Source organism: Triticum aestivum, chromosome 6D (genome assembly GCF_018294505.1).
Source record: "Triticum aestivum cultivar Chinese Spring chromosome 6D, IWGSC CS RefSeq v2.1, whole genome shotgun sequence".
Taxonomy (NCBI): Eukaryota; Viridiplantae; Streptophyta; class Magnoliopsida; order Poales; family Poaceae; genus Triticum; species Triticum aestivum.
In genome coordinates this window covers 110,681,485-110,706,273 of record NC_057811.1, presented here as the reverse complement: position 1 = coordinate 110,706,273, position 24,789 = coordinate 110,681,485, and the positions used below count along the sequence as shown (strand labels likewise).

Genomic DNA, 24,789 nt, shown 5'->3' with positions numbered 1-24,789 from the left:
GATAAAGCCATAAGGCAGGTAGCAAGAACAACACCGAAACGTATCAAACACACCCAAGCCCCAACGTTGGGCAGGACAACACGAATAAAGTCATGGTACATGGCTCCCACGCCAGTACACGGCACGCAGGCCGGAATAGAAGGAACCAACTAAGCTAAAGACTCAGGCCCAAAAGAAACCCTCAATCAACGTGCTCTTGTCTGCACAACTGAGACGCCGTGGTCCGGATTTTGTCGATCAGCATAGATAGCGCCTCTTGGTCGTCGGCTTTAGTCAATGATTTTCACTGCTGCAGGAAAGCACACGATTTAAATAAGCAGTCAGCCGGTTTAGCCGGAAACACGTGCTCGATAGTAAATTTGTTCCTAGTAGTCCACAGAGACCAGCATAAAGCCCCCAAGCCCACCCAAAAGATCCGTCTAGAAACACCGGAGAGGTTGGATGCCAGGCTGCGCAACTCAGCAAAGGAGGCAGGAGTCCAAGACACATGAAGCCAGTCCCGCACACGGCTCCAAATAAGCTTAGCCAGGTGACAGTGAAAAAAGATATGATCCGAGTCCTCTACCTCACCACAAAAAGCACAAAACTGGGAACCCGGTCCGTTCCTCTTACGAATCTGATCAGCCGAGGGCAGCCGGCCTCGAAAGGCTTGCCACAAGAAAATTTTTATCTTAGGGGGAAGCAACACGACCAGTTGCCAGTCAAGTGCACCTCTTTTAGAGGAGGAAGTACTGAGATGAGGACGAGGGGATGGGGATAAGACTAGAGCACGTCGCTAGACTCACCTTTAACCTTGGGCCATCAAACATTGTGACGTTGCTAGGAAAACATCAGTGAAAGCCAGACCTAGAGTTTTCGCTCTATAGCTCAATATATATAGCTTTTAACATTCATCCCCAACGAGCATCAACACGTTATTTGAGACGAGGCTTAATGGAGTGGACATAGATATAGCGAAACATATCCGGATCCGGACATGTGCACTATTTTGGGCGATATGGAATACTAGAAATGATTTGATTTTTAATGGGACAAACTTCACTATTTTTTTGCAGGTTATCTATAGAGCTATAACTTGGACCCGTACTTAGTCATTACTCACTCATGCGCACTCCAGGGAGCTTTGGTTATTGGGTGCAACCGTTGGGAGAGATGGTAGTACGGGCTATCTTCAGCCGATTTGGATGTCGAACTAATAATAGGCTAGGTGTATAGGCATCGTAGCCTGTTCTTTATCGCCGGATGTGGCATCTTTTTTATTTTTTCTTTCGATTTGCACTAAGATTGTGAGCCTCTTGCGGTTCTAAGACTTTGGTACATTGTTTTATAATAATATGGCTGCATGTATCGATTGATGCAGAGGCTAGGGTTTTTTCCTCCTTTTCAAATAAAAAGCTCAAGAATCTGTACATGAAGAGCACCACTAAACCAAACTCGCGCTTCTTCTCGCCCTAACTTTGAAGGATGAATTTACCGGTACGATAGTTGCTCACACACGCACCCCTGAGATGTGTATCGCCACGTGACCGAACATGCCGATGTAGACAAGCTAGGTTTCGAGCTGTGCTAAGAGACACTTGTCCCATAGACAAGAATGCCCGTTGCTGTCAGGACCCATGGCCCACCTATTATGGGAGGTCACGGGTGCCGCCATAAGTCCACTAAGGGGCCCGTCCCACAACCCCATGCATTGGCTAGCGATTAGCAGCCGTCTTTGAGTATTGACGACCTCCACTAGAGTCATCACTGTATGTTGCAGAACACTGACTGGCGAACAACCTATGTTGCCACATGAGTTTAGCTAGATCGACCCCAAGGATCTATTGCAGATCCACTACATGTGGACGCCAGAAGAACACACACTGTTGCTGGCACAAAGCTCTATGCCATCCCTTCCATCTTACAAGTCAAAGATGGGAAGCCTTTAGCTAGGGTTGTTGGGTAGTAGAAAATACATATGCGTTGTTGTTAGCCTCCCATGAATCAAAATCCTCATCTTCAGATCCATCACCCCAATAAACAGTTGGATATGTTTCTTCTTCCTCCAACTAACCGTTTTTCAGCTCAAAAAGAACGCAAAGCACGATCTCTCTTACCGAAAAAGGCTTTCACCCCGCTTTATATATAAAGCAACTGCCCAAGCCAAAACATCCAACAAGGTTCAAACACACACACAAAGGTCTAGTACAAACAAGTAGAGAAAGGGTTAATGCTGAGGGCACAGCTTAACAAGCCCTGAAAAAACAAAAAAGCACTCACACGCGGGGTGCGGCAGAGCATCTAGTCGGGCTGGGGGGGGGGGGGGGGGGGGGAGGAAGCGGAGGCGCCAAGCGGAAGGCCATCGATCGAAGGTCGACGAGGAGGTTGTTGATGACGTCCCGGTCCTGGGGGCGGCTAAGCGGCCGCCAGAGCTGCAAGTATCCACACATTTTAAAGATGGCGTCAGTAGCACGTCGAAGAGGCACCTTCTGTATGACAAGCTTATTGCGGATGGTCCAAAGCGTCCAGGCAAGGACCCCAACGCAAAGCCATCTAATATGGCGGTAGCGAGGGGGGGAGGCTTGAATTTCCGCAAGCAGGTCAGGGAAGTTGGTGTTGCACCACTGACCCCCAACCGTCCCGCGGAAACAGGACCAAAGGAACTGAGCCGTGGAGCACGAGAAGAAGATGTGGTTAGCATCCTCCACCGTGCCGCACATGGGGCACATCCCATCACCAGGTCCATTACGCTTAAGGACCTCCACGCCGGACGGGAGGCGGCCTCGGATCCATTGCCACAGGAAGATCCTGATCTTCAGGGGCAGGCGGATGTCCCAAATCAAACTAAAGGGCTCGGGGGCCGTCGAGGGGGCGGTGGCCGCGTAGAGGGATTTGGTGGAGAAGCAGCCGGAAGGTTCCAGACGCCAAGAGATGGCGTCCGGGTTGTGGGCGACGTCCATAGGGAGGAGGGGGATGTCCTGAAGGAGGGCATCCCAAGCGGCTACTTCAGGTGGGCCAAAGGGGCGGCGGAAAGCAAGGCGCCCTAAGTCAATAAGGGCCGTCTCGACAGAGACACGAGGGTCAACTGCAATGGCGAATAGCTCCAGAAATCGCGCGGCCAGGGGGGCGTCGCCAATCCACCGATCAAACGAGAACAGGGTCGTGGACCCAGTACCAACCGAGATGGATGTGCCAATGCGAAGCGCAGGAAGCAGCTGGACGATGGCCTGCCAAAACTGGGAGCCGCCCGAGCGCTGACAGAATGCAAGAGGCTGTCCTCGAAGGTACTTGTTCTGGATGATGGTGAGCCAAAGGCCTCCATCGCCATTGGCAATGCGCCAGAGCCAGCGGGTCAGGAGGGCAATGTTCATGCGTCGGGAGGACAAGATCCCAAGACCGCCCTGGTCCTTGGGTTTGCAGATATCGGGCCAGCTTACCATATGGTACTTCTGCTTATCCCCCTCCCCAGCCCAGAAGAATCTGGATTGGTATTTGGCGATCTCCTGATGAAGGGACTCATGGAGGCTATAGAAGCTCATGAGGAACCATAGAAGGATGGCAAGCGAAGAGTTGATAAGGATCACGCGAGCAGCCTTCGACAACCAGCGCCCTTTCCAGGGCTCAACGCGGTGTTGCATACGGGTCACCGTGGGGCGAAGATCCGCCACGGTGAGTCGCGAATCACTAATGGGGATCCCCAGGTAAGTCGTGGGGAAAGAACCCAACCGACAATTTAGTCGGTCCGCAATAGCCTGTGCTTCCTCCGGGGGGTACCCAAGAACCATCACTTCGCTCTTATCGAAGTTGATGGTTAGGCCCGACATCTGTTGGAAGCACAGGAGGAGGAACTTCAGGCTAGCAATGTCTTGGACGGAGCCCTCCACCATTATTATGGTATCATCCGCATATTGAAGGAGGGAGACCCCTCCCCCTCCGACTAGGTGGGGGACGATGCCGCGGATATGGCCAGCATCCTTGGCCTTATCAAGGATGGATGCCAGGGCATCAACCACCATGTTGAACAGGAACGGCGAGAACGGGTCACCCTGACGGACCCCACAGAGGGTGGGGAAGTAGGGCCCAATGTCACCGTTGATGTTCACAGTGGTCCAGCCACAGGAGACAAGCTGCATGACGCGAGTCACCCAACGGTCGTCAAAGCCCTTGCGAAGCAACACTTCCCGCAAGAAGGGCCAGTGGACCGTGTCATACGCTTTGTGGAAGTCTAGCTTCAGAAAGACCGCCCGATGGCGTTTCATCTGGACCTCGTGGAGGACTTCGTGGAATACCAGCACCCCATCTAGAATAAATCGGCCTTGAATGAAGGCGGATTGGTTCGGATGGGTAATCGCATCAGCGAGCAGGGTCACCCTATTGGCGTACCCTTTGGCCAGGATCCGGAATATCACATTAATCACTGTGATTGGGCGGAACTGGCGGATGTCGGAGGCGCCCGGGACCTTGGGGATGAGGGTCACGATTCCATAGTTAAGGGGCCCAAGATCCATGGCGCCCGAGTAGAATTCCTCAAACAGGGCCATGACCTCCAGCTTGATGGTCGACCAGAACGTTTTGAAGGGGTTCATCCCTTTAATAGCCGCGAGGACCTTGTCCTCGGTGAAGGGGGCCACTAATGCCGCATTGGCCTCAACAGAGACCAATTGATCACTAGACCAAATGTCGGGGGCGAGACTAGCCCCACCCCGAGGGGTGGGGGTAAATAGGGCTTTATAGAAGCCATCTACATGGGCACGGATGGCCGCGGGGCGAACGAGAGGCGTGTCTCCATCCCACAGGCAGTGGATGGAGTTTCGACGTCGCCGGCCGTTCGCCGCCGCCTGGAAATAGGCGGTATTGGCATCACCCCGAAGCACCCACCGTTGGGTCCCGCGCAGTCGCCAGTAGGCCTCTTCATCCGTGTAAATGGTTGAGAGCTGGTCTTCAAGGTCATATCGCAGCATCCATTCATCCGGGGAGATCCCGGACGTGTCGGCACGGGCATCCAGGGCTTGGATAGCCAGCAGGAGGGCCTTTTGCGTTCTCTAAGGTCCCGGCCAAGGTTAGCACCCCAACCCTTCATGAATTGGCGGGCGAGCTTGGCACAGAAGTGCCACGAGTCGACTGCGGACATGGAGCGATGAGGGGAAGAGCGAGCGGAGATCCAGCGAGCGACGACAGCCTCCCGGAAGCCGGCCTGATTAAGCCAGAAGAGCTCAAACTGGAAAAGTGGTGGGGTGGGGGGGGGCGCTCGTCAGCGGTGGAGAGGAGGAGAGGGACATGGTCAGACCCGATCCGGGTAATCGCACGAAGCGAAGCCAGGGGGCAACATAATTCCCACTCCGGGGAAATTAGGACGCGATCCAAGACGGATTGCGTCGGGTCAACCTAACGGTTCGTCCAAGTGAACCTGGCACCCGTCCGATCTAGCTCACGGAGGCCAAGCTCCGCGATCCAGTCGTTGAATAACTTCATCCGGGGGAAGTTAATCCGGTCATTATTCTTCTCATCCGGGGATCAGATGAGGTTAAAGTCTCCGCCCACTACAACTGGGAGGAGGGAGTTGGAGATCTTCAGATGCAGCTCCGCCAGGAAGGCCGGGGAGCGGCGGTGGTCCGCCGGTCCATACACAATCACGACCTCCCATTTGAAGTTAAGAGCACGCTCGAAGATCTACATACTAACGAAGAATTCTCCCCGGTCCATGCCACCCACCTCAAAGGTGGCATCCTTTACCCCTAAAAGGATGCCGCTAGAATGGTCTGTGGTCCCACTAGAAGGGAGCCAATGCCAGGCGAAGAGGTGTGAACTAAGACATTCGAGCTCGTGGAGGGAGAACTCAGTGCGCATGGTTTCTTGGATGGCAATGATGTCAATGTGTTCATCTCACATGTACTCGATGAGTTGGCGGCGACGGCCATCACGGCTGAAGCTGCGGATGTTCCAGAAAAGGGCCCGCATCTAAGCCCCCATCAGGGGGCTGCTTGACCCCAGGACACGGGAAGCGCTTTGCGCGCGGAGAGCAGCTGTGCGAGAACGAGTGCGTCCACGGATCACCCCGTCGGCCACCGGAGGAACCCGAACCGCGGGGGTGGCGGTCGATTCCTCGGGAGGCCGAAGCAAGCGAGCCCGGGTCTCAGCCAGCTTGCCATCTAAGATCTCACGAGCCCTAATGGCCGCGATCTGTTCTAAGGGGGGACCAACTTCCCCCCTGAAGACGATGGCCGAGTCAGTGGCCACCTTGGCGAGGTGGCCAAGAGGAACGGCCTCAACCGCGGAAAAGGAACAACTGGAAGAACTGGGAAGGGCGGGATCCACACCTGACTCGAGGTTCCGGACAGCCGCCCAAAGCTCCGCACGCTCGGAGATGGACGGAGCCGGGGAGTCCGCCGGGCGGGTCACATCGAGGCAGGCGCTACGGCGGGACGCCGGCGTCGAGGTGGAGCGGGGCCGCCTAGCGTACGCCACCGTCGGAGGAGGGTGAACGGAGGCCGGAGTGGTCACGACCATGACCACCGCCGCGGTCAGTGAGGCAGGCGGGGCGAGGCGGTCGTCGGAGGCCACCGGCGGGGGAAGCGGGGCGACAAGCTCCAGGGTGTCGCCGGCCGCGTCCCCCGCGGGTGGGAGGGTCGAGGAAGGCGTGCCGATGGGAGCGCACCCGTCGCCACCCGTGGGAACCGGGGAGGTCAGACCAGGGGGACGGGGGGTCCGGGCCCGACGGCGAGGGGCGAAGGACGGAGTCGGCGGAGGGAGAGCGAGGCGACGAAGGCGGCACGACGAGCAGGCCCACACTGGAGATGTCACTGGCCGACTCCGCCGGGGGAGGGGAGGGCGCGACCGGGGGAGCGGCCAGTCGGAGAGCCACCGCAAGGTCAGCAGCCGAGACCCGGGTGCGCCCAGCCCCAGAACCGCCACGACCCGAAGGAGGGTTGGCGGGCTCGTGGGACGGGGAGCGAGAGCGGTCAGACAGGTCCTCATCGTCCTCAGGGTCGTCGAGACGGGAGTGGCAGGACTGTCTGTGGTGAGAGTCGTCGGCATCAGCTGGGCCGTCCCCCTGGCGGCTGTCGTCGGAGAAGCGGGGGCTGCCGATGTGTTTCGAAGGCTCGGGGCAGATCTTGAGGTCGTAGCCGTCGTCGTTGAAGAAGACCCGAATCGTGGCACGCAGCTTGGAGGAGTCCAGGCACTTCACCTTGACCCGGACCTCCTCCTCCTTGCGCAGAGAGAGCTCATCCACCACCACCTTGCCAAGGATCTTGGACATACTGCGAATGACCCGCTCAGACCAGGCCACATCAGGGAGGCCGGTGATGAGGAGCCAAGCAGTGTCCAGGACCGCCACGGCCTTGGGATCCCACCGCGGCTCGGAGATGTTCACCACCAGCCCGTTGAGGGCCAAGGTGATGTTATCGCTGCGGATGCAGAAACCCATGCTCAGGGCGTCGGGGAAGATCATAGTGAAGGTGTTGGCAGCGGTGGAGGTCACCTGCCAATCCCACTTGCATCTGCACAGGTGGTTGAGCTCGGCCTCGATCATCTCCGGAGTGGCGACGCCCTCGCCCATGACCAACACAAGTGCCAGGAGCGAGGGAGGGGAACCTCCGGCACCTCGAGAAGCCCATGTCCTCGATGCCGTGCCCGTACATCATGATCTCCTCCGTCACCGGGCGATCCGGGCAGAGAATCGCAGGGTGGCCGGAATCCTTGCAGAGGTAGCACATCGGAGGGTTCGGGCAGGCCATCTGGAAGTGCCCGGTCAGACCACAGTTGAAGCACGGTGGGCCATCAGAGGCGGGGGTGGAGCCCGGAGGTGGAGCCGCCGCGCCGGCGGAGGTGGCGGCGGCCGGGGGGCGAGGGGGACCCTTCTTCTTCTTGGCGCCCTGGCGCCCCCGGTTCCCATTGCCCCCATTGGACGGCGGGAATGCAACTTGGGAGTGAGGGGGCTGGTAACGGCGGGCGGCCGGGGCGGTGATGGCGGTGGTGAGGGACTGCAGTTGGGGAGGAGATGGGGATCGGTCCCGACGGCGCGACTGGGAGGGGGACCACCGCCGGGAGGACTGCCGAGCCCCCCAGCCAGCGACCGGCCGTGATCCCGCGAGTCAGCCTGAGGGGGAGAGCGGCGCGCGGGGGACCGGGAGCGGCGGTCGTCCCGAGCAGGGGACCGGCGGGCTAGGCGGGGGGGGGGGGAGCGGCGAGCGTCGCGGGCCGGGGAGCGCCGAGCCGGGCGGGAGTCGAGCTCCTGCCTGAGGTCAGCCTCCCGCCGGAGACCATCAGGAGAGGGTCGAGGGGGGGGGCGTGGCGGTCGTCCGCCCTGCGCTTGGGGCGTCCCGCATCGTCGCCCCACTCCCGGGTCATGGCCGGCGAGGGAGGAGGGGAGGGTGCGAGGGGACCGGTGGCGCCGACGAGCAGGGGGTAGCTAGGGGCAGCGAGAGGAACTTCGTCGGGGGAAGCGGGAGGCGTCGGGTTGGGGACTGGTTGGCGGGGGAACCCTAGCGGTGGCCAGATGGAGCGCCGGATCGGGCCAAGGCCCACCCAGGGGCGTGGCTGGGCCGTGGAGGGTGAGGACGGTCCAGGGGACCGGCCCACACAGCGGCCAACGGCCCGCACATCACGCGGAGGCCCAGAAGCCGAGGCCCGCGGGGAGGCGCCAAGGAGGCGGCCCACGGGACGGCCCGAGACGAGCGCGGCCCAGTAGGACAAGCCCGGGGAGACCAGGCGAGGGGCGAGGGTTTCCCCGAGCGTCGCCATGGTGGTCGCCGGCGGGGCAAGGCGGGGGTGGCGAGGCCAGGACGGGCCGCGCTGGGCACCAGGAGGCGGGGGGACGGCGGCGCCGAAAGCCGAGATGAATGGGCGGAAGGGGGACCGCCGGAAAACCACCGACGAGAGCTCCGCCGAGAACGTCGTCGGTGCGCAGGCCGGAGCAGGGGAGGACGACGCCGGAGCAGTGGCCCTCCAGGAAGAACGCGCGAGGCCGCAGCCGGCGCGGCCAGCGACACCCCACCTGCCAGAGCGGCGCCCCCGAGGGCGAGACCCCGAGCCCAAGGGAGCACCTTGCCCCGCCGCCGACCAAAACACGCCCGAGGGCCGGCGCCGGCGCCGGGAAGACCCGCGGGCGGCCGAACTCCCACCCCTGGGAGTAAGGCCACCGACAGAATCAGACCGAGGCGGCCGGGCAGGGGCCTTGGGGGGTACGCGGTCGCGGCAAACGACGGGGCGCCCCGCGGCGAGGTCGTCGGCCTCGGCGAGGTCCGCCCAGACCACGTGCGACGGGGCGGCGGGGGGAGTCGACGGCGGAGCGGGCGGGGGGGGGGGGGCACCGGCGCGCGGCCAGGGTCCGAGGGAGGGGGCGGGGGCTGGGGCGGCGGCGGAGCCGCCGGGTCGCCCGGAGCGTCGCCAGAGCCTTCGGGTTCCATCCTGCCTAAAAAGTTCTTTGCATGGTTGGCTCTGCACGATCTCTCTTCCTTACCCGATTTCTCTCCGCTCTCCCCTAGGTCATCCCCGGCGAGCTCCTGTCCAAACACCGTGTCTGACCGTGTCGTCGCCCCTTCTCCAGCTCAGGCTATCGAATGCAAGCGGTAGCGTAAACAAAGGTAGCCCCGTGCTCACTCTGCAGGCTACCCCGTTGTCCTCATCTCCGACTAGGTCCTGCTGAAGGCGGATCTAGGGGGGAGCCATGGGACCCCTAAAATTTTGCAAAAAAATTGTTCTGTGTATTTAACACTAAATATCTAACAAGTAAATGCTGGTTTAAGACTATATGTTAAGATTATGATGATGTTTAGACAAAATATATTAAGAGGGGGGGGGGGGGTCCTCCGAGTGAACTGACCGTACCCCAAACCAACTGCCTAGGGCACTAACCAAACAAGGCACAAATAATCTATTAAATCTCTTATGTTCGAGACTAGAAATAATCCTTTGCTGCTATAATATGATTAATAACTATATAAATACGACACAAACATGTAAATTTAAGTGTACGCCAATCAAATGCTAATGATAAATTTCCCTCAATTTCCAAACATCCAGGAAACAAACTTTAGAAGGTGCTACAAAGTCATGCTGAGTTTTCATATGGAAAAGGACAAACATGCCACAAGGTTTGTATTCAAATGCTGTGACTGAATCTTCGAGAACTGTTGGTTGTTCGTAACTGTATAGAACTTCCATGTATAAAAAAACTGCCATTGCACCCACGTCTCGGCTAGGGTGGGTAGTCCATTCACCTGCCAAAACAGAACATCAACACAAGATGAGAAGAATTCACAACTCCACTCTGAACTGAAGACTTAGATCAGTAAAGATACTAAGAGCGTAAATACTTAGGTAGTTCGATGCAATGACACACGTTATGGTGTCATATATAGAAAATATGGTTTTATCCTATCTAACTTTTATAAACTAGCTAAAAATATTATTTCGGGGGCAATACTGGCAACACTAGCATAAGGGATATTCTGTTACATACACTAGCTAGCCTTTTCCTCATCTAGCATGGGCAAGGGGTTTTAAGAAACAAACTGACATCCCCTGTGCAAATTTCTGCACATCTCCGCTATTATCTTTTACATATGTTTCCTGATATAGCATGGGCAGGGATTTATATATGCTTTGCCGTTAAAACATAAATATAATAGTGATGATGTGGTTGTAAAAGAAAATGTGGTGTATCCTCGAACTAGGGATGAAAACAGAGCGGAAACAGGCGGAACTGAGTGCCACCACACATTTGTTTTCATTTTTTGTGTGGAAACGGAAACGAATACAAAAACCCTAAAAATGAATATGGTGCATATATGGAGCAGACACGTCATGGAAAGCGGATGTTGGTGGAAGCTTGAAAACCCCTTGAACCATAGAGAAAAACATAAGCAAGCCAAAAAGCTTAACAATTTTTAACATGGCTATAAAATAATATGATTAGGTCTTTTAGCGGTATATGATTAGGTTAGTGACTTAGCGTAGTATTGTAGTAGCACTGAATAATTGTGTTGATCTTGTTGAGCACATGTGTGGTATAGTATAAGTTAGGGCCTCACATGGACCATTCTGTTCACTGTCTCATTATGTGTTGTTTGATGATTGAGTTGGCAGTCATTGACTCATAGTATAAACAGAAATTCCATATTTACAAAAACAAAAAGTTCCATTTCTGTGTCTGTTCTGCCGGAAAGAACTGTTCCCCTTTTTTCCATTTCCGCGTAAAATATTCCGTTTTCATTTCTATTTTGCAAATTTCTGTTTCCATTTCCGTATATTCTCTCCGTTTTCCGTTTATATATTGGCTATAATAGTATAGTATACAAAGAATATTTTATCTCGAGACCAAATGTAAAAAGCTAAGACTCGGGCTATACGTTTCCAAAAAGAAACAGAGGACCAAAACTGCATGAAATTAAGGCATCAACTATCTGTTTAGGGGCTCCAGACTACATTATTCAAGCATCCGAAAAACCACAAGTAGTAAAAAAGTTTACCTCCTTTCTATGTAAATTGTTAACCTTCCTAAAAATAACCACATCACTAATAAAAAATTGTTCATCTTGTTAGTTCCCACATGGGATAGTAGAACAACCCCAACCCTAGATGCCCCCTGAACCGTTGGATCATGATGCAGTAGAAAGTGGTGGTAGATAGGTACTCCCTCTAGTGTCAAAAACACTCTTAAGAGGACCCACGCCAGGAGCTCTCGCGACCGCGTCGCCCCCGCGGGCGACCGGCCGCGTCCCCGACACCTCGTCCCCAAGCTCTCCCCCTTCCCTCCCTCCTTGCCGCCGTCGCTGGCGTCCGGCGCTAGGCCTGGCCCGGGCGGCGCTGGCGGCGGCGGCCCCTAGCCTTCCCCTCTCGGGTCGCACTGATGCGGGGCGGTGCGGCGCCGCGGGGTGCTCCTAGGCGGCGACGGTCCGGCGTGGCGGCGGGGCTCTCTGGCGTGGTGGCGGGCGATCTCTGGACGGTGGCGCTGCCGTTGGCGGCGGGGCGGCGAGGCGACGCGATCTGGCGGCGCCCGCTCGGCCCAAATCTGGGCCCTCCGGGCCCCATCTGGGCCTGGGCGGGCCGGCGGCGGGGAGGGTTGTCGGCGTGGCTTCCGGGAGGCAGGGGAGCGACGATGGGCGGGTGGTGGCTGGCGGCGCTGGTGCCGCCCTGCTGCAGCGTGGCCGGCGGGGCTTTACGGGCCCGATTTGGGTCTGGCCGGGCCAGGGGTGGCCTGGTATGCCCTGCTGCTGCGTCCGGACGGTGACCGCGACGGTGTCGGAGACTCGGGCCTCCCGCACGACGGCGGTGGAGGTAGTTCCCTCCTGCGTGGCTCCGGTGCTGCTGCTCCCGTCGCCTTGTGCGTCTCTCTCCATCCTCTTGGTCTCGTGGTGGTGATCTCTGTGAGGCGGCGTGGGGGTGTCAAGACCGCGGTGGCGCATGCTGGTGGGCGGCGAGGTGGCTGGTTGGCTCCGGCCTGGTTGGGCGGTGAGGTTTGGAGTAGGGAGAAATCCCTTGCCGGCTTTTTCGGCTCTGATGCGGTCACACCTGCGGGTGCCACCATTCCTTTCTGGAGGGTGTCGGAGGTATCCATCCCCCACCCCCTTCCGCGTGCCGGGGGAAACCCTAGGACACGTCCGAGCAGCAGCGTCGTTGGCGTCGCATCCCTTCTTGGAGGTGCTGCTTGGTACGCGGCTGATCGGAGCCTTGGTTTGTGGTGGGTCGAGTCCAGAGGGTGCAGCGGTGGCGAGCCATCCGCGCTTTGTCGAGCTGGCGTTGTTGGCATTTCTTTCTTCTTTTTTCTTTCTTTTTTCTTTTGGGCTTGTTGTGCTTCTCGCCCGAGCATTGCTATGTAATCGGTGTTGGTTGCTTTGTAATACAAAATGGGGGAAAACCCTTTTTTGATAAAAACACTCTTATATTATGCGACGGAGGGAGTAACATGCAGAAGAAATACTGGTGATGGTGAGTGCTGGCTACTGCTTTTCATGAACATGTGAAATGGATTGCCAAGGAAAGCCTTTTGACAACATACTGTAAGACAGGAATACGCAATACCAAATAGCATTATGCTTCATGGAAGCAAAAATACGCAATACCAAAAACGAGTTTCTTTTTACGTAAATAATTTAACGGGTCTACAGCATTAAACATCAGATGGGCTAACTACAGAAAACACATTGACGTCAGAAAACTACTGAAGAAGCAGGTATACAAGCTTTTTGAAAGAAAGATGCTGAAAAATAAATTGGTAAGGTGAACTCATTACCTTGTAGTTACATGATCTTCAACTATTTTATGTTCGTCTTCAGTGAACATGAACCATATGTCTTTGTTCTTGGTTCTATTTTCGTCAACGAATTCTGGTAACAACATGGTATTGCTAGTCACTATACATATACTGCTAATGAGTAAAATAAAGCTTACCTCAAAATAATTACAAACCTTGACGCATTATGTTTGTATTGTTATTACAATAGCCACCCAGCTTCCAGTATTTTACTCCATTGTCTACCATAACAGGAGCTGTCCTATGAACACGTTCCAGCTCCTCTGATTCTGGCACAGTTGGGAAGTACAAGAAGTAAATTAATACAGAACAGCTATATACCTTTTTTTATGAACAAAGCTTTGACTTTGACATGAGAAAACAGAAGGATAAGAAAGGCACCGTAACTCGCTTGTCAAATGAGACTCGGACCTAAGTGATGATGCATACGTCTACACCTCCCACACCAACTGAATTAGGCTCAGTTTGGTTGTGGTAATTAGTAAAATAAACAAACAGTTTATGCTTGAAATGGTAAGACAACATTTTTAGCTAGTTCACGTTCTGGAAAATAAACTACCTGCCAGTCTAAGACTTCACATTATGCAAATTATGAACAGAAAAATAAACCAAAAGTTTCTAGTATAGGCCAAATTAATTGAAAAAGAAAACCTTACACACTCGGATTATGCTTATTTTGCATATTGAATGTTGTCAGTGAAAGATTATGTTAAGTTCAAACTGAAGGGGTTTCTCACAATTGCTTCAGCTCTACCTTATTACCAATAAATAAAGATTAATTACTTTCGTTCTGATTGAAGACTGACTTTTCTATCATATTGAAGGAAACAGATAATGATATCAAATTCTCAGTTAGAATTTTTAATGTGTATCTGATATCCACCCATTTAAGTAGGACAAGTAATGACGACTTATCAATATTACTGCCAGACCTGGCTTTAGGAGCATTTGCTCTAAACCTCAAAGCAGCCCATGGCCCACACCTTCTCTAAACTCTTAACACCAATTGTACAAGTTCACACTACCACCAGCTAGATTCACCATAGCTACCCTCTATTTAACATAGACTAGATCCCGAGTGAACACTATTGTGTCCCGATGGGGAACACAGTAAAAAGTGTGATGGATAGTAGGATGAGAAACAAGATGCAAAAATATAATTCCATGGTGCCATGACAAAGACACAAAGAGTGAAATATGGCACGGAAAACAATAAGGAAGAAGTTTGGTAGGACAGGGAGTGCGTATAAAGGAGATCATGCAACATTACTGGGCAGTCAAGGAAGATAATCGACTCAAATACAAGTGGACCAAACAAAATAAATGAAGATGGCTAAGTGTTGATTATATTCTTTTCGAAAAAAAGAGTTGACTATATGCTTCTCTTGCATGCCATGTGCATCCACATTTCTCCCACTAGCAAGACAACTTATCATCACGTTGTAATTGGCCAGCAACCAGTCTTAACCTCGGTAGAATGACTCCTATTATTTGAGGCATAAGCCCTTTCTAGCGGTGGTCCACAAACATTTAGTATGAGGTAGCAAATGTGAGCAAAGCTCAAGCAACTCCAACTTGGCAGGATACATGATGAGCATCCTGGCGGTTAACAACAATGTGATGCCAAAATAACAGCAACATCGACATGAGGAATTTGCAATGATGTTTGTGTGGTTATGTATGTTGATAACAACAACTTGGATCTTGCCGGTGTTGGCAGCATGTCATGTATGTCTAAGGGCCCAGTGACGGATGTCGTGTTCTTCTCAAGAACATGCTCATGTGCAGAACACACTGATGTTTGTGGATTCGTAGTGCATGACAACAAATTTTGTGTTGTTGATGGTTAGTTTTTTTTTCGAAAAGGAGGATGACCCCCGGCCTCTGCATCTGGGCGATGCATACGGCCACTTTATTAATTATTCTCACAAGACCTTACAAAGTAATACAACAGAAAGACTAAAGCCGCCGTCTAAGCCACTCTATCCAGTTGATGAAGTTGTTAATGGTTAGTTGTTACACATAATAAATTTTTTGGTTCGGTTGCTCTGTACACGCTTTGATACTTAAATTTTAGTGCGAGCTGAGTCATGGCCACATTAGTTGTGCGTTGATAAACAACGACAATGGCTTTGATGCCAAGTTGCCACATCCTCGTTGCTTGATTGTGGAAATTAAGTTGGCAACGCAAGACGTAACTTATTTCATCGAACCTTATGTCCTAGGGTCGCGATGATACGAGATCAAAGAGGAAAGGGGATTTGTAGAATTGAGAGGATGTGTAGGATAACAACACATGCAATAGAGATAAGAGAGATAAAAATTATTGCCTTCTGCCCCTAAAATAGCGAGTCCAATCTTATAAGAATCACACAAACATGGAACCTAATATTATGGTAACTGGTTGATAAGGTAGTAACTTAAGATATAACCAAACCAAGTCAACAAGCCTAATTAATTGGCGTTCGTATTATCTCCCTTGCAAAACACATGCACTGGTCCGAGCATGATGACATCTCCACCCTTGGAAAGACAACGCATTCTATCATCGTAGTTTAGGGGAGCTATTAGTGACTGTCTCCATTGTCAGGTTTATCTAGAAAAGCACATATGCTAACAGACGGCTTCAACAGAAAGGTACCATTTACCCGTTTGAAGGATGAGCCATTTACTTGTGGTACACCATCTCATTTAATATGCCTTGGTGAGTTGAATGGCTATTCTTTGAAAACACCGATATCTCATAGAACTACAAGATCTCATGTCACTTGTAAGTTCACCGGATTTCAAAACTTCACGTTCATGCCGATGTGATATGCTAGTCTGGTAACCAAGCGATGCACTTGTTGTAAATGGCAAAGGGAAGCAACGAAACACTCATCTTGAAATTAATACTTGGTTGTAGTATAGAGCAACCTTATTAGCTAACCTAGCATGTAGCTTACGATTGGCGAAAGCGAGGCCATGACAACACACCCTTATACTAGTAGGACCATTGTTGGCATCAAGTCTTGCTTTATGAGGTTTGTCGAATCTTCCATTCCTGCATGGTTCCACGATATTGCGATAACTGCCCATAAAAATTTAGCACACTCTAGGCTGGGGATGTCATGGCATCATCTTGGCATTGGCATAGCATCCATGTGAGCCATCATCCTAGAAACTTTTTCTTGGAGAGCGCCTACATGGTTCGGGTGATACCAACAAAATGTGGATTTTGCTAAGGGTAATAAAAGCATTACATAAGGCAAGGAGCCTCTTAAGATTAGGGTTTCACACCTAAAGTATCACAGGTAAAATGGACCCATGGGAGGGTGGAGGAGATTCCATGAAGAAGTAGCCTCTGTTGGCTCTCTTTATTGCCACCACCGTAAGAAGTGAGTCATGTTACTATGAGTCATCCAGGTATGCTTCTTCTTCGAGGCCCCACCTTTCTTCTCTGAACTCTTTTCTCAGACTCTTTGCTACTCTTCGACAATAATTCTTGACCATTATCTCAATGTCTCTACCTCTACAGTTCCTTTTACCTCTCCTTCTCCATCCTCTACTACTTCCCCTCTCCACCCCTCCCCTTTGACCTACTTGGGTTAATTTGGATTGCCATTATGTCCTTACTATATATCCTTTTTTGCCATATGAAGAATCTTCACTGAGTTCACTATCATATGGGATAACATTTATCATGTGCATGTCCATCTAAACTTAAATGGGTGGGTGTCTTAGGATCACCATGACTCTTGAAGGTGCCATGAGGGATCGACTTGGTGCGTTCACCAAATGGTGATCTAAGTTTTCTAGCGGTGGTAGGCCGAAAATGGAAGCTTCCCAATGGTGAAAAGAGCAAGGCTTTCAACATTAAAATTGGTAGGTTGGTGTCACATGTAGAACACTATGCGACATTCATATTTTTATTGTTGTTAGTGTATCCATCCTTGTCACAGTTGCTTGTATTTTGGCAGGATAAACAACAATGGGCCCAGTGGTGTCTAATGTCTTATTCTCGCCGCAAGGATAATGCCAGGTTGTTGTTGCATCTCAAAAACCTTCTTACTCAGCCCATCAAGTTGGATAAATAGCTTACATTGACTTTTAGTTAGTTGATCAATGGCATGCAAATACAAACCTTAACTTCATAGTCAGTGGCTTTAATATGAACCTGGTACACCCCTCCCACGAGGAATTCAAGCATTTCAGGTAAGGGGGACTAGAACCTTACAATCAGGTGCCACGATGAAGATATTCACAACAAAGTGGAGAGAGAGAGAGTTAGAGAGAGAGAGAGAGATGGGGCAGAAACGTCCATCATGTTGGCGCTCTCCAGTGACGGTTTGCGTTACTCAGTTTCATCATTCCAACATCTTCGATCCTGGCAGAAGGGGATAGGGTTCCCCTTCCTGGCGACAGTGGAGCGGCGGAAGTCGAGGTCTCCTACGAATTTCTTTGTGGCTGGTTGCTCTGTTCCCTTGCTGCTCTTCGTGTCATCTCGGTGCCCTGTTGCCTCCTTCTCCGGCGGCTATAGCTTTCCATCTCCTTTTGGTTGTGCTTGGACAGCGGCGAGTTGCTGGCAAGGTATATCCCAAGTCTAGGTGGTCTCTCTAGGGCTACTTCACACTACGAGTATGGCATCCTTATAGCTCTCGGGTGTGCATCTTTTAATCCCAACAGAGCGTCACCTTTTGTTTCAGGACGAGGGGGTAGGGTCCCCCCTTAAGTGATAGAGATAGAATGTGTTGTTCTTCCTCTAGTCCCAAGGTGCCACATGGAGAATAGTTCCCCTAGGATGGTCGGTCATGTCTTCCTTGGCTGCTTCGGCCATGATTTTCTCAGTGCCAAGCGTGGAGTGCTTAGTCTTTTGCTAGTTGTGCTCTCTTCTGTTCCTTTTCATAGGTGCTTGCCTGGAATGGTTATAGTTGTGTTTGCTCTCCAGTAAACCCCATTGTATCGGTTCAGCCATTGTGTTGCCAAGGTCTGTTGTATTTCCTGGCCGGTTGATGGCTTCGTTAAATCCAAGCCGGGCTCATATAGAGCTTTTTGTCTAAAAATATGTGGCACAAAAGGGGAATAGAAAGCACTATAGTGGAAACAAGTTAGCCAAGAGATAGCAATCTTGATTTACTTGACTCTAAAAGGATAGTCAAGTTGCATTTATCATCGATGCAAAAAAAAGTTGCATTTATCATGAGTTAAAAAAAGTTCCATCCAATTGTTACAACATCATGGAGCACATATGAATTGAATTAAGGTATCTGCATATTACCGTATTCTTTCTTTTGTGGTATCACTATCCATATCCATAAACACTATTTTCGTACCCGTATCAGTTCCCTCTTAAATTAATTTATACGTATTAATTAGTGCAAAATAACCTAGAATATATTAAGCCTTACATATACTAATTACTTTATTAGTATATCCTTTCATGCCTCTACGTTAATCCAAGAAAAAGGTTAAACATTAAATCCTAACTACATGGTTAGATATGTGACTATAATATAAGGCTAAGGCTGAAAAGACTCGACACCTATTCACTCGGAAAGAAAAAATAAACATGGTTATCTTCTCTTGGATGGTTATGTCCACATGCATTGCTCCTGCCCTCTTTAAGATATTTTGCCTCATGGTCTGTGGGACAAGTGGACACAAGTCTTTTCTTGCAGTATAAATGTCCTAACTTGTCGTTGCTTTAGAAATTCCCTGAGTTGCATTCTTTTGCTAGAAATGTAAAAGAATCTTTGCCAAATTTTAGTGCAAGAAGTGATTGGGCTGATAACTTTCATATGCCTTTATCTAATCCAGCCTATAATCAATTTCTTCAGGTCCCAAGCATAATCCCAGTGGTTGATCAGAATAGTAAGCACAGATGGCACCGCAATAGAATTGCTGCCAAATTCTCCTTTATAAAAATGTATAGACACCTGATGGGAGATTTTGAGGCTCCAAAAGTTTTCAAGTTAATCTGGAAGATTTCTAGTAGACTCAAGCATAAGATTTTCTTCTCGTTAGCAATGCAGAATACGCCCTCCGTTTCTAAATATAAGACTTCTTAGATATTTCAATATGGACTACATACGGAGCAAAATGAGTGAATATGTACTCTAAAATACGTCTATATACATCCGTATCTAGTTCATGTTGAAATTCTCTTAAAAGACATATACTCTTTAGGAACCGAGGGAGTAGAATTAACACAAGATCCTTGCTGGAACGAAAAGGTTTCATGATGACTGATCACTCTTGTCATATATGTAATCATCATTGTTAAGAAACACTTATGTATCTGTTTTGGGACTGCAATTTTGCTCAAAGTTGCTAGTACACTCTCATTCCTTGAAGAAAATGAGGTACTTCTGTCTATGAAGATACATTGTTGGCTCTTGAGGATCTACCAAATGATATTAGAATGGAGATTGTTATACTGGGGCTGGAACATCTGGCTTAAGAGAAATGGGAAGATATTCAGAAAATCCAATCCAACCATTCAGAATTGGAGATATGCCCTTAAAGATGATTCTACTTAAATTTAAAATCAGGGACAAACATGCTGTGATTGGACGACTCTCTCTTTTATCATGATACCTAGAGCTGCAATTGGACGACTCTCTCTTTTATCCATAGGCCTTTTGTAGTTTTCTTTCATTCATATTTGTAACATCACTGTTTCTATTAATGAAAATTATCGTAGATCGATTGTTCCACTGTCCAGGGTTTCAAAAGAATGTCCACATGCATGAAAAAATTGGGTTGGACTACTCCAAAAATATGTTTATATAAAAAATAATTGAATTTATCCATTTGTTAACCCACAGTCAGTACACATTCATGGATGGTAGGCAGACAATTTGACGTTTGTGAAAGTTAGATACTCCCACCAGTATTTACGTTGACCATTTTCTTCTACTGCTCCCTCCGGTCTTTAAGAAGATAATGTTTTTATTAGACATTAGCACAATCTCCAAAATAGTACATAAAATATTAGTATCTATTTTGGTATAATTCTAAAACCTGATAAGATTGTTATAATATGCGAGTATCTTTTAGATATATTTATATACTATGATTTTTCACTCACTCAGTCAAAATATTCTAGAAGACATTGGTGGTTAAAGTTTTAAAAGTTTGACAAAGACTATGCAAAAAAAAATGTTATTGTGGACTATAAGGAGACAGAATAATAAAACCTAGTAAAGTACTATATTACAAAGATATTTTCTAGAAAAAATATATAAATATTAAACGATGCAGGATGGTGTAGATCTGAAATAATATAATAAACAAAAGCGAAAGATATCAAACAGACCGAGAACTGAACAGATGAACAAAGCTAAACAAATTGAATGCAGGAAATGAAGATAAATCAAGCCATACTGCTACAGACCATTCCGGGCTGCCTTCTTGATTTCTTCTGCTTCCTTTATTTGAGAAAGAATATCATTAGCTTCCTCATTGTTAGCAATATCTCCTCCTTTGATTGTTTTAGTCATGTCATCATGTCTTCTTTTCAGCTCCTTTTGCTATGAAACAAGACACAACACGATGATCATTAATGTCAACAAAGTGACTTGACCACCAAAAAGGAACTTCCCAAGATAAATACCTTTCTGGTTGCAGCTTTGATTTTTTGTCTGGCCATACATTTTTTATCTTCAATGTCAATGTAGGTCCTCAACTTTCTGAATGAAGTTACAAGATAATTAATATGACAATAGTGAAGTGAACTATTACAGAAAATATGGTAGCCAGTACTTACTTAGAAGACAATGCCTCATTACACAGACAATTCAGAACCTCCAGCTTACAAGAAGGGTTCAAAATTTTATAGCCTGATACCCCTTGATTTAAACAACGAAGTGTGAAATCTTCTGCATGTAATGTCAAATTGATGTACTCGCCTACTTTTCTTATCCATTCATCTCCATGACTTGGATACTTATCAAAAGGGCTAAGAAAAAAATAACCTCATTTATTCATTTATTAACTGCATGGGCAAAACTACAAGGGCATAGAAGTTTGTGAGTATACTTACTTATCTTTGCCATTTTCTATGATAGACAGAAGATTTATGTGAACGTTAGCAACAACTGAAGACACCTCTTCGAGTTGAGTTAAGTCTGTGAGAATTTCTTCTGGTAGCCCCTTCCCTATTTTGCAGATCTGCTTAAATCATGTGGTACATTATACATAAGAAAAGGTCTCTTAAAGCAAGCAGACAGCTAAGAACAGTTAAATATTTTCATTTATGGAAACATATAACAAGTTTGGTGTGTCAGATTATAAAATAAAATGCAAATAAACTTTCGTTAGATTATAAATTTAGAAATCATAAAAAATAGGCGCCTCAAGTTGATGACTTATTTTGTGTTAACAAGACAGAAGTAATAAGAGAACAACACAATTGTTTAGCTCGGCAACATTCTCAGGCAAGTTAACTAACCATAACCAGTTAGCGTAAACCAGATTTAGAAATGAGTGGATGCATCAATGGTTCAATGCAACATGAAATGATAAATAAAACATAATATTTGATTTCCATAATTACCTTGCCAAAGGAGCGGCAGAACTCCAGAAATTGAATAGCAGCGCCAACATCTTCAGACTGCAGCTTTATACCTGCAATGCAAGTCACGGGAGTACCCCTGGGTACAACTATTTCATCCTTGAGTGTACTGATGCTCTTAGTTTGCACCAGGTTGACCTTCGGCCTGTTGGTGGCATGGACCATTCGCCCCGTCGGCTCGTCCCCTCTCTTCTTTCTGCCAAATAAAAACAGATAAAGAGATCTATAAAGAAGAACAAAAATCTGAAATCCCCCATGGCAAGAATCAGCTTCAGATTGCTCACTGGCACACGCTGCAGTTGCACTCCTTCCTGCATTTGGCGCATTCCCAGGCCCCCTTCTTCAACACCTCATCCGCAATCAAAGGATACCTGTTAAACAAAGAGAACATCAACAAACAAACCCAAGCAAGATTGCCTACCACAGGCTCTAAGAAAAAGCAGAGGAAATTATTTCACCTGTTACGCATGCAACTCTCGCAGTATCTCTGAGTGCACCTTTTGCAATCTGTCGCGACCCCTATTTTTCTCTGACGGCACTGAGGAATAGCAACACAGAAAAAAATTTGAAACAGAAGACATTGTTTTTTTTTACCGAAACAGTAGGACTCTACTGCATACTCTATAGATTTTGGTTTATATTACAAGCGAAAAAAGAAAAGGAGCTGAGGGCTAAGAGGCCCCTAGAATGATTTTGGTTTATAGAAAGGTTTGTCCATCTCTATTTTTAGGCTGGAAATGAAATTTAGGTTTGTCGGAAAAAATGGTTGGAAATGTAGCGATGCAGGCTCTAGCGAAAAGACATCTGAATTTTTTTTGCCAGCAAGCTCTAGCGAAAAGACATCTGGAAAAAAGTAGTCTCTGATCTCCATCAGATCTTCTCCACACATTACACAGGAGGAGTCCTCAATGAAGAAATTCCTGCTGTGAACATTCTCTGGTATTAAGTCTGTCTTGCAGGAGAAGCCAGAAAAAAAACCTTGAGTTTCAGGAAGACCCGCTATCGCCGTATATGTTTCTTTCTGTAGCAGATGTTTTGTCGAAGCTTTTGAAGAAAGCAGCAAGGAACTGACAGACCTGAATATTGCCAGAACAGCTCCAGGAATTTCACATGTATTGTTTGCTGATGACATTACCCTGTTCTTCCATGCAACAACTGACAACAGGCTGAGGTTGTGAAGAATGTAATACATAAATTTGAGGGGTGCACTGGACAGTTGCCAAGTTCACAAAAATGCTCGCTCTTGTTCAGTAGAGCATGGCAGGTGGAAAGACAAGAGGAGGTGAAATCCACACTAGGAAAGGTGCACGTCTGAAGAGAAATACCTAAGCAGTATTCCAACCTATCAACGAAATATTTACTATGCGGCTCTCGGATAATTGGATTCTGAAGGAACCTTCGCTGAAGATTCAGGGTGGCAGGAGCTGTCCAAGGATACGATCGTGGGTGGTCTCTTATTGCCGGATGGTGAACAGTGGAATGAGGTTTGATAAGGGAAGTTTTCTGGCCAGATGATGCTGAGTTGATCATGAAGATTAAAGCACCGAGAGGAGACCCTGAAGACACCCCTGCATGGCACTTCGAGAGGAGTGGACATTTTTCGGTAAGGAGCGCGTGCAGGCCGGGTTGCCTACAACCTGACCCGGTGATGGCGAGCAGCAGTAACAATCCTGATGGAGAGTTTTGGAAAGCGCCTGTGCCAAACGAAGTTAGAGCTTTTATCTGAAGATTGGCGTGAGACAATCTATCTAGCCACTAAAAGAAACAAATGGCGACGGTCGCTGGAAGCTGACAACATTTGAAACATGCTGTATGTGGGTGTGCTGAAGAAAAATGCTAAACTGGCAGTTTCAGCAACAGAGAATCCACCATTGACAGGAGTAAACATCGGGATTACTGTTCCTCCAGTTTACCTGGTGGCAGCGCCACTTGTCGACGGGGACGGTCGCCTTGGCGCTGAGGGAGTTCGACGCCGCTCCCCTCCGGCGTCGCCTCCCTCCAACCTTAGCGCCGGCGCCGCTCCCCTCCGAGGCGACGACGTTCGTCCCCGGGACGACGCCTGCCGAGGCGCCGCCGTCGATCCCCTCCGACGCGACGCCGTTCGTCCCCGAGACGACGCCCTCCGAGGCGACGACGTTGGCGGTGGCGCCGCTCCCCGCCGGGGCGACGACCATCTCCCCAATGGAACCGACGGCGTTCGTCTCCAGGGCGTCGCGATCGCCTGCGTGCCTCCGCGGATCCAGATCTTGCGGGCTTTCCATCGGCAGCGCTGAGGAGACCGGAGGGACGGGCAGTTAGCGGTGCAGAGATGATTTGCTCGGGACCAGGGAGCGCTCGGGGGATTTTGCGGTTAAATACTACTGTGAATTGGAGCTGGAGCAAGGGAGGAGCCGTCCGTTCCTCGTGCTGCTGGAATTGGCAGGCGATTAATGCGACGAGACTGGCAGCGAGGGAGGAACTGCTGCCGTCCATGGCTGGCGGGTGGCAGCGCGCGTCCGAGCAATGCCAAAGCCAAAGTGGGAAAGAAACGGAAGCCCCTGGCTAGTTATGACGAGTTGGCCCCAAATTTTTGAAAGCCCCCTTCCCCGCGTCGCTCCAGATCTTCCCTCGTCTCCTTGCCGTCTTGGATTTCTTTTTTTCTTTTTCATACGAGAAAGTCAAGTTTGTAGGTTTTGCGAAATTATGAAGCAGAATATATACATGCTCATGTTAATGTGCTATACATATCTGTACAATTTTGTTTAATAAATCTTTTCATGTGTGTGTTACACAGAAATAAACAAATGTGAGGGATATATGTAATAATAATTCGCAGAAAAAATTTATATAATAATACTAGTAATTAGAAAATTTTATGGTTGTCCCAATATCCAGCCCTGAAATGTATACGTTGCCACTAAATTTCTCAAAGGGAGTGGCTACAGATCAATCGACTGACACAAAGAAAAGGGTCAGTCGATTGGTACAAATTCTGCCCAGTCTAGACAACGCGGCAACCCAG

The 24,789-nt window shown here is 49.3% G+C and overlaps 1 protein-coding gene and 1 pseudogene across 1 annotated transcript; both read right to left on the bottom strand.

Moving 5' to 3' along the window:
- Positions 1-2,206: 2,206 nt before the first annotated feature.
- LOC123142512 (uncharacterized) lies at positions 2,207-4,238 on the bottom strand (annotated as a pseudogene).
- Positions 4,239-9,960: 5,722 nt separating this feature from the next.
- On the bottom strand, positions 9,961-24,101 carry LOC123143942 (uncharacterized). The gene is made up of 11 exons (XM_044562931.1): positions 23,702-24,101; positions 22,247-22,326; positions 22,073-22,159; positions 21,771-21,984; positions 21,258-21,385; positions 20,982-21,173; positions 20,829-20,904; positions 20,610-20,745; positions 13,390-13,503; positions 13,214-13,307; positions 9,961-10,199 (listed from the first exon to the last, which is right to left on the bottom strand). Exons 1-11 carry the CDS (start codon positions 24,047-24,049, stop codon positions 10,196-10,198), a joined length of 1,473 nt encoding a protein of 490 aa, XP_044418866.1. The 5' UTR covers positions 24,050-24,101; the 3' UTR covers positions 9,961-10,195.
- Between the last annotated feature and the right edge of the window lie 688 nt (positions 24,102-24,789).

What these genes read in the sequence shown, in the direction of transcription:
- LOC123143942 (XM_044562931.1), bottom strand. Translation starts at nt 24,049, where the DNA reads ATGGAAAGCCCGCAAGATCTGGATCCGCGGAGGCACGCAGGCGATCGC. An exon ending in AATGAGGCATTGTCTTCTAA is followed by an intron (nt 20,905 to 20,981) that starts GTAAGTACTGGC and finishes AACTTCATTCAG; the next exon opens with AAAGTTGAGGACCTACATTG. An exon ending in TCAAAGCTGCAACCAGAAAG is followed by an intron (nt 20,746 to 20,828) that starts GTATTTATCTTG and finishes CTTGTTTCATAG; the next exon opens with CAAAAGGAGCTGAAAAGAAG.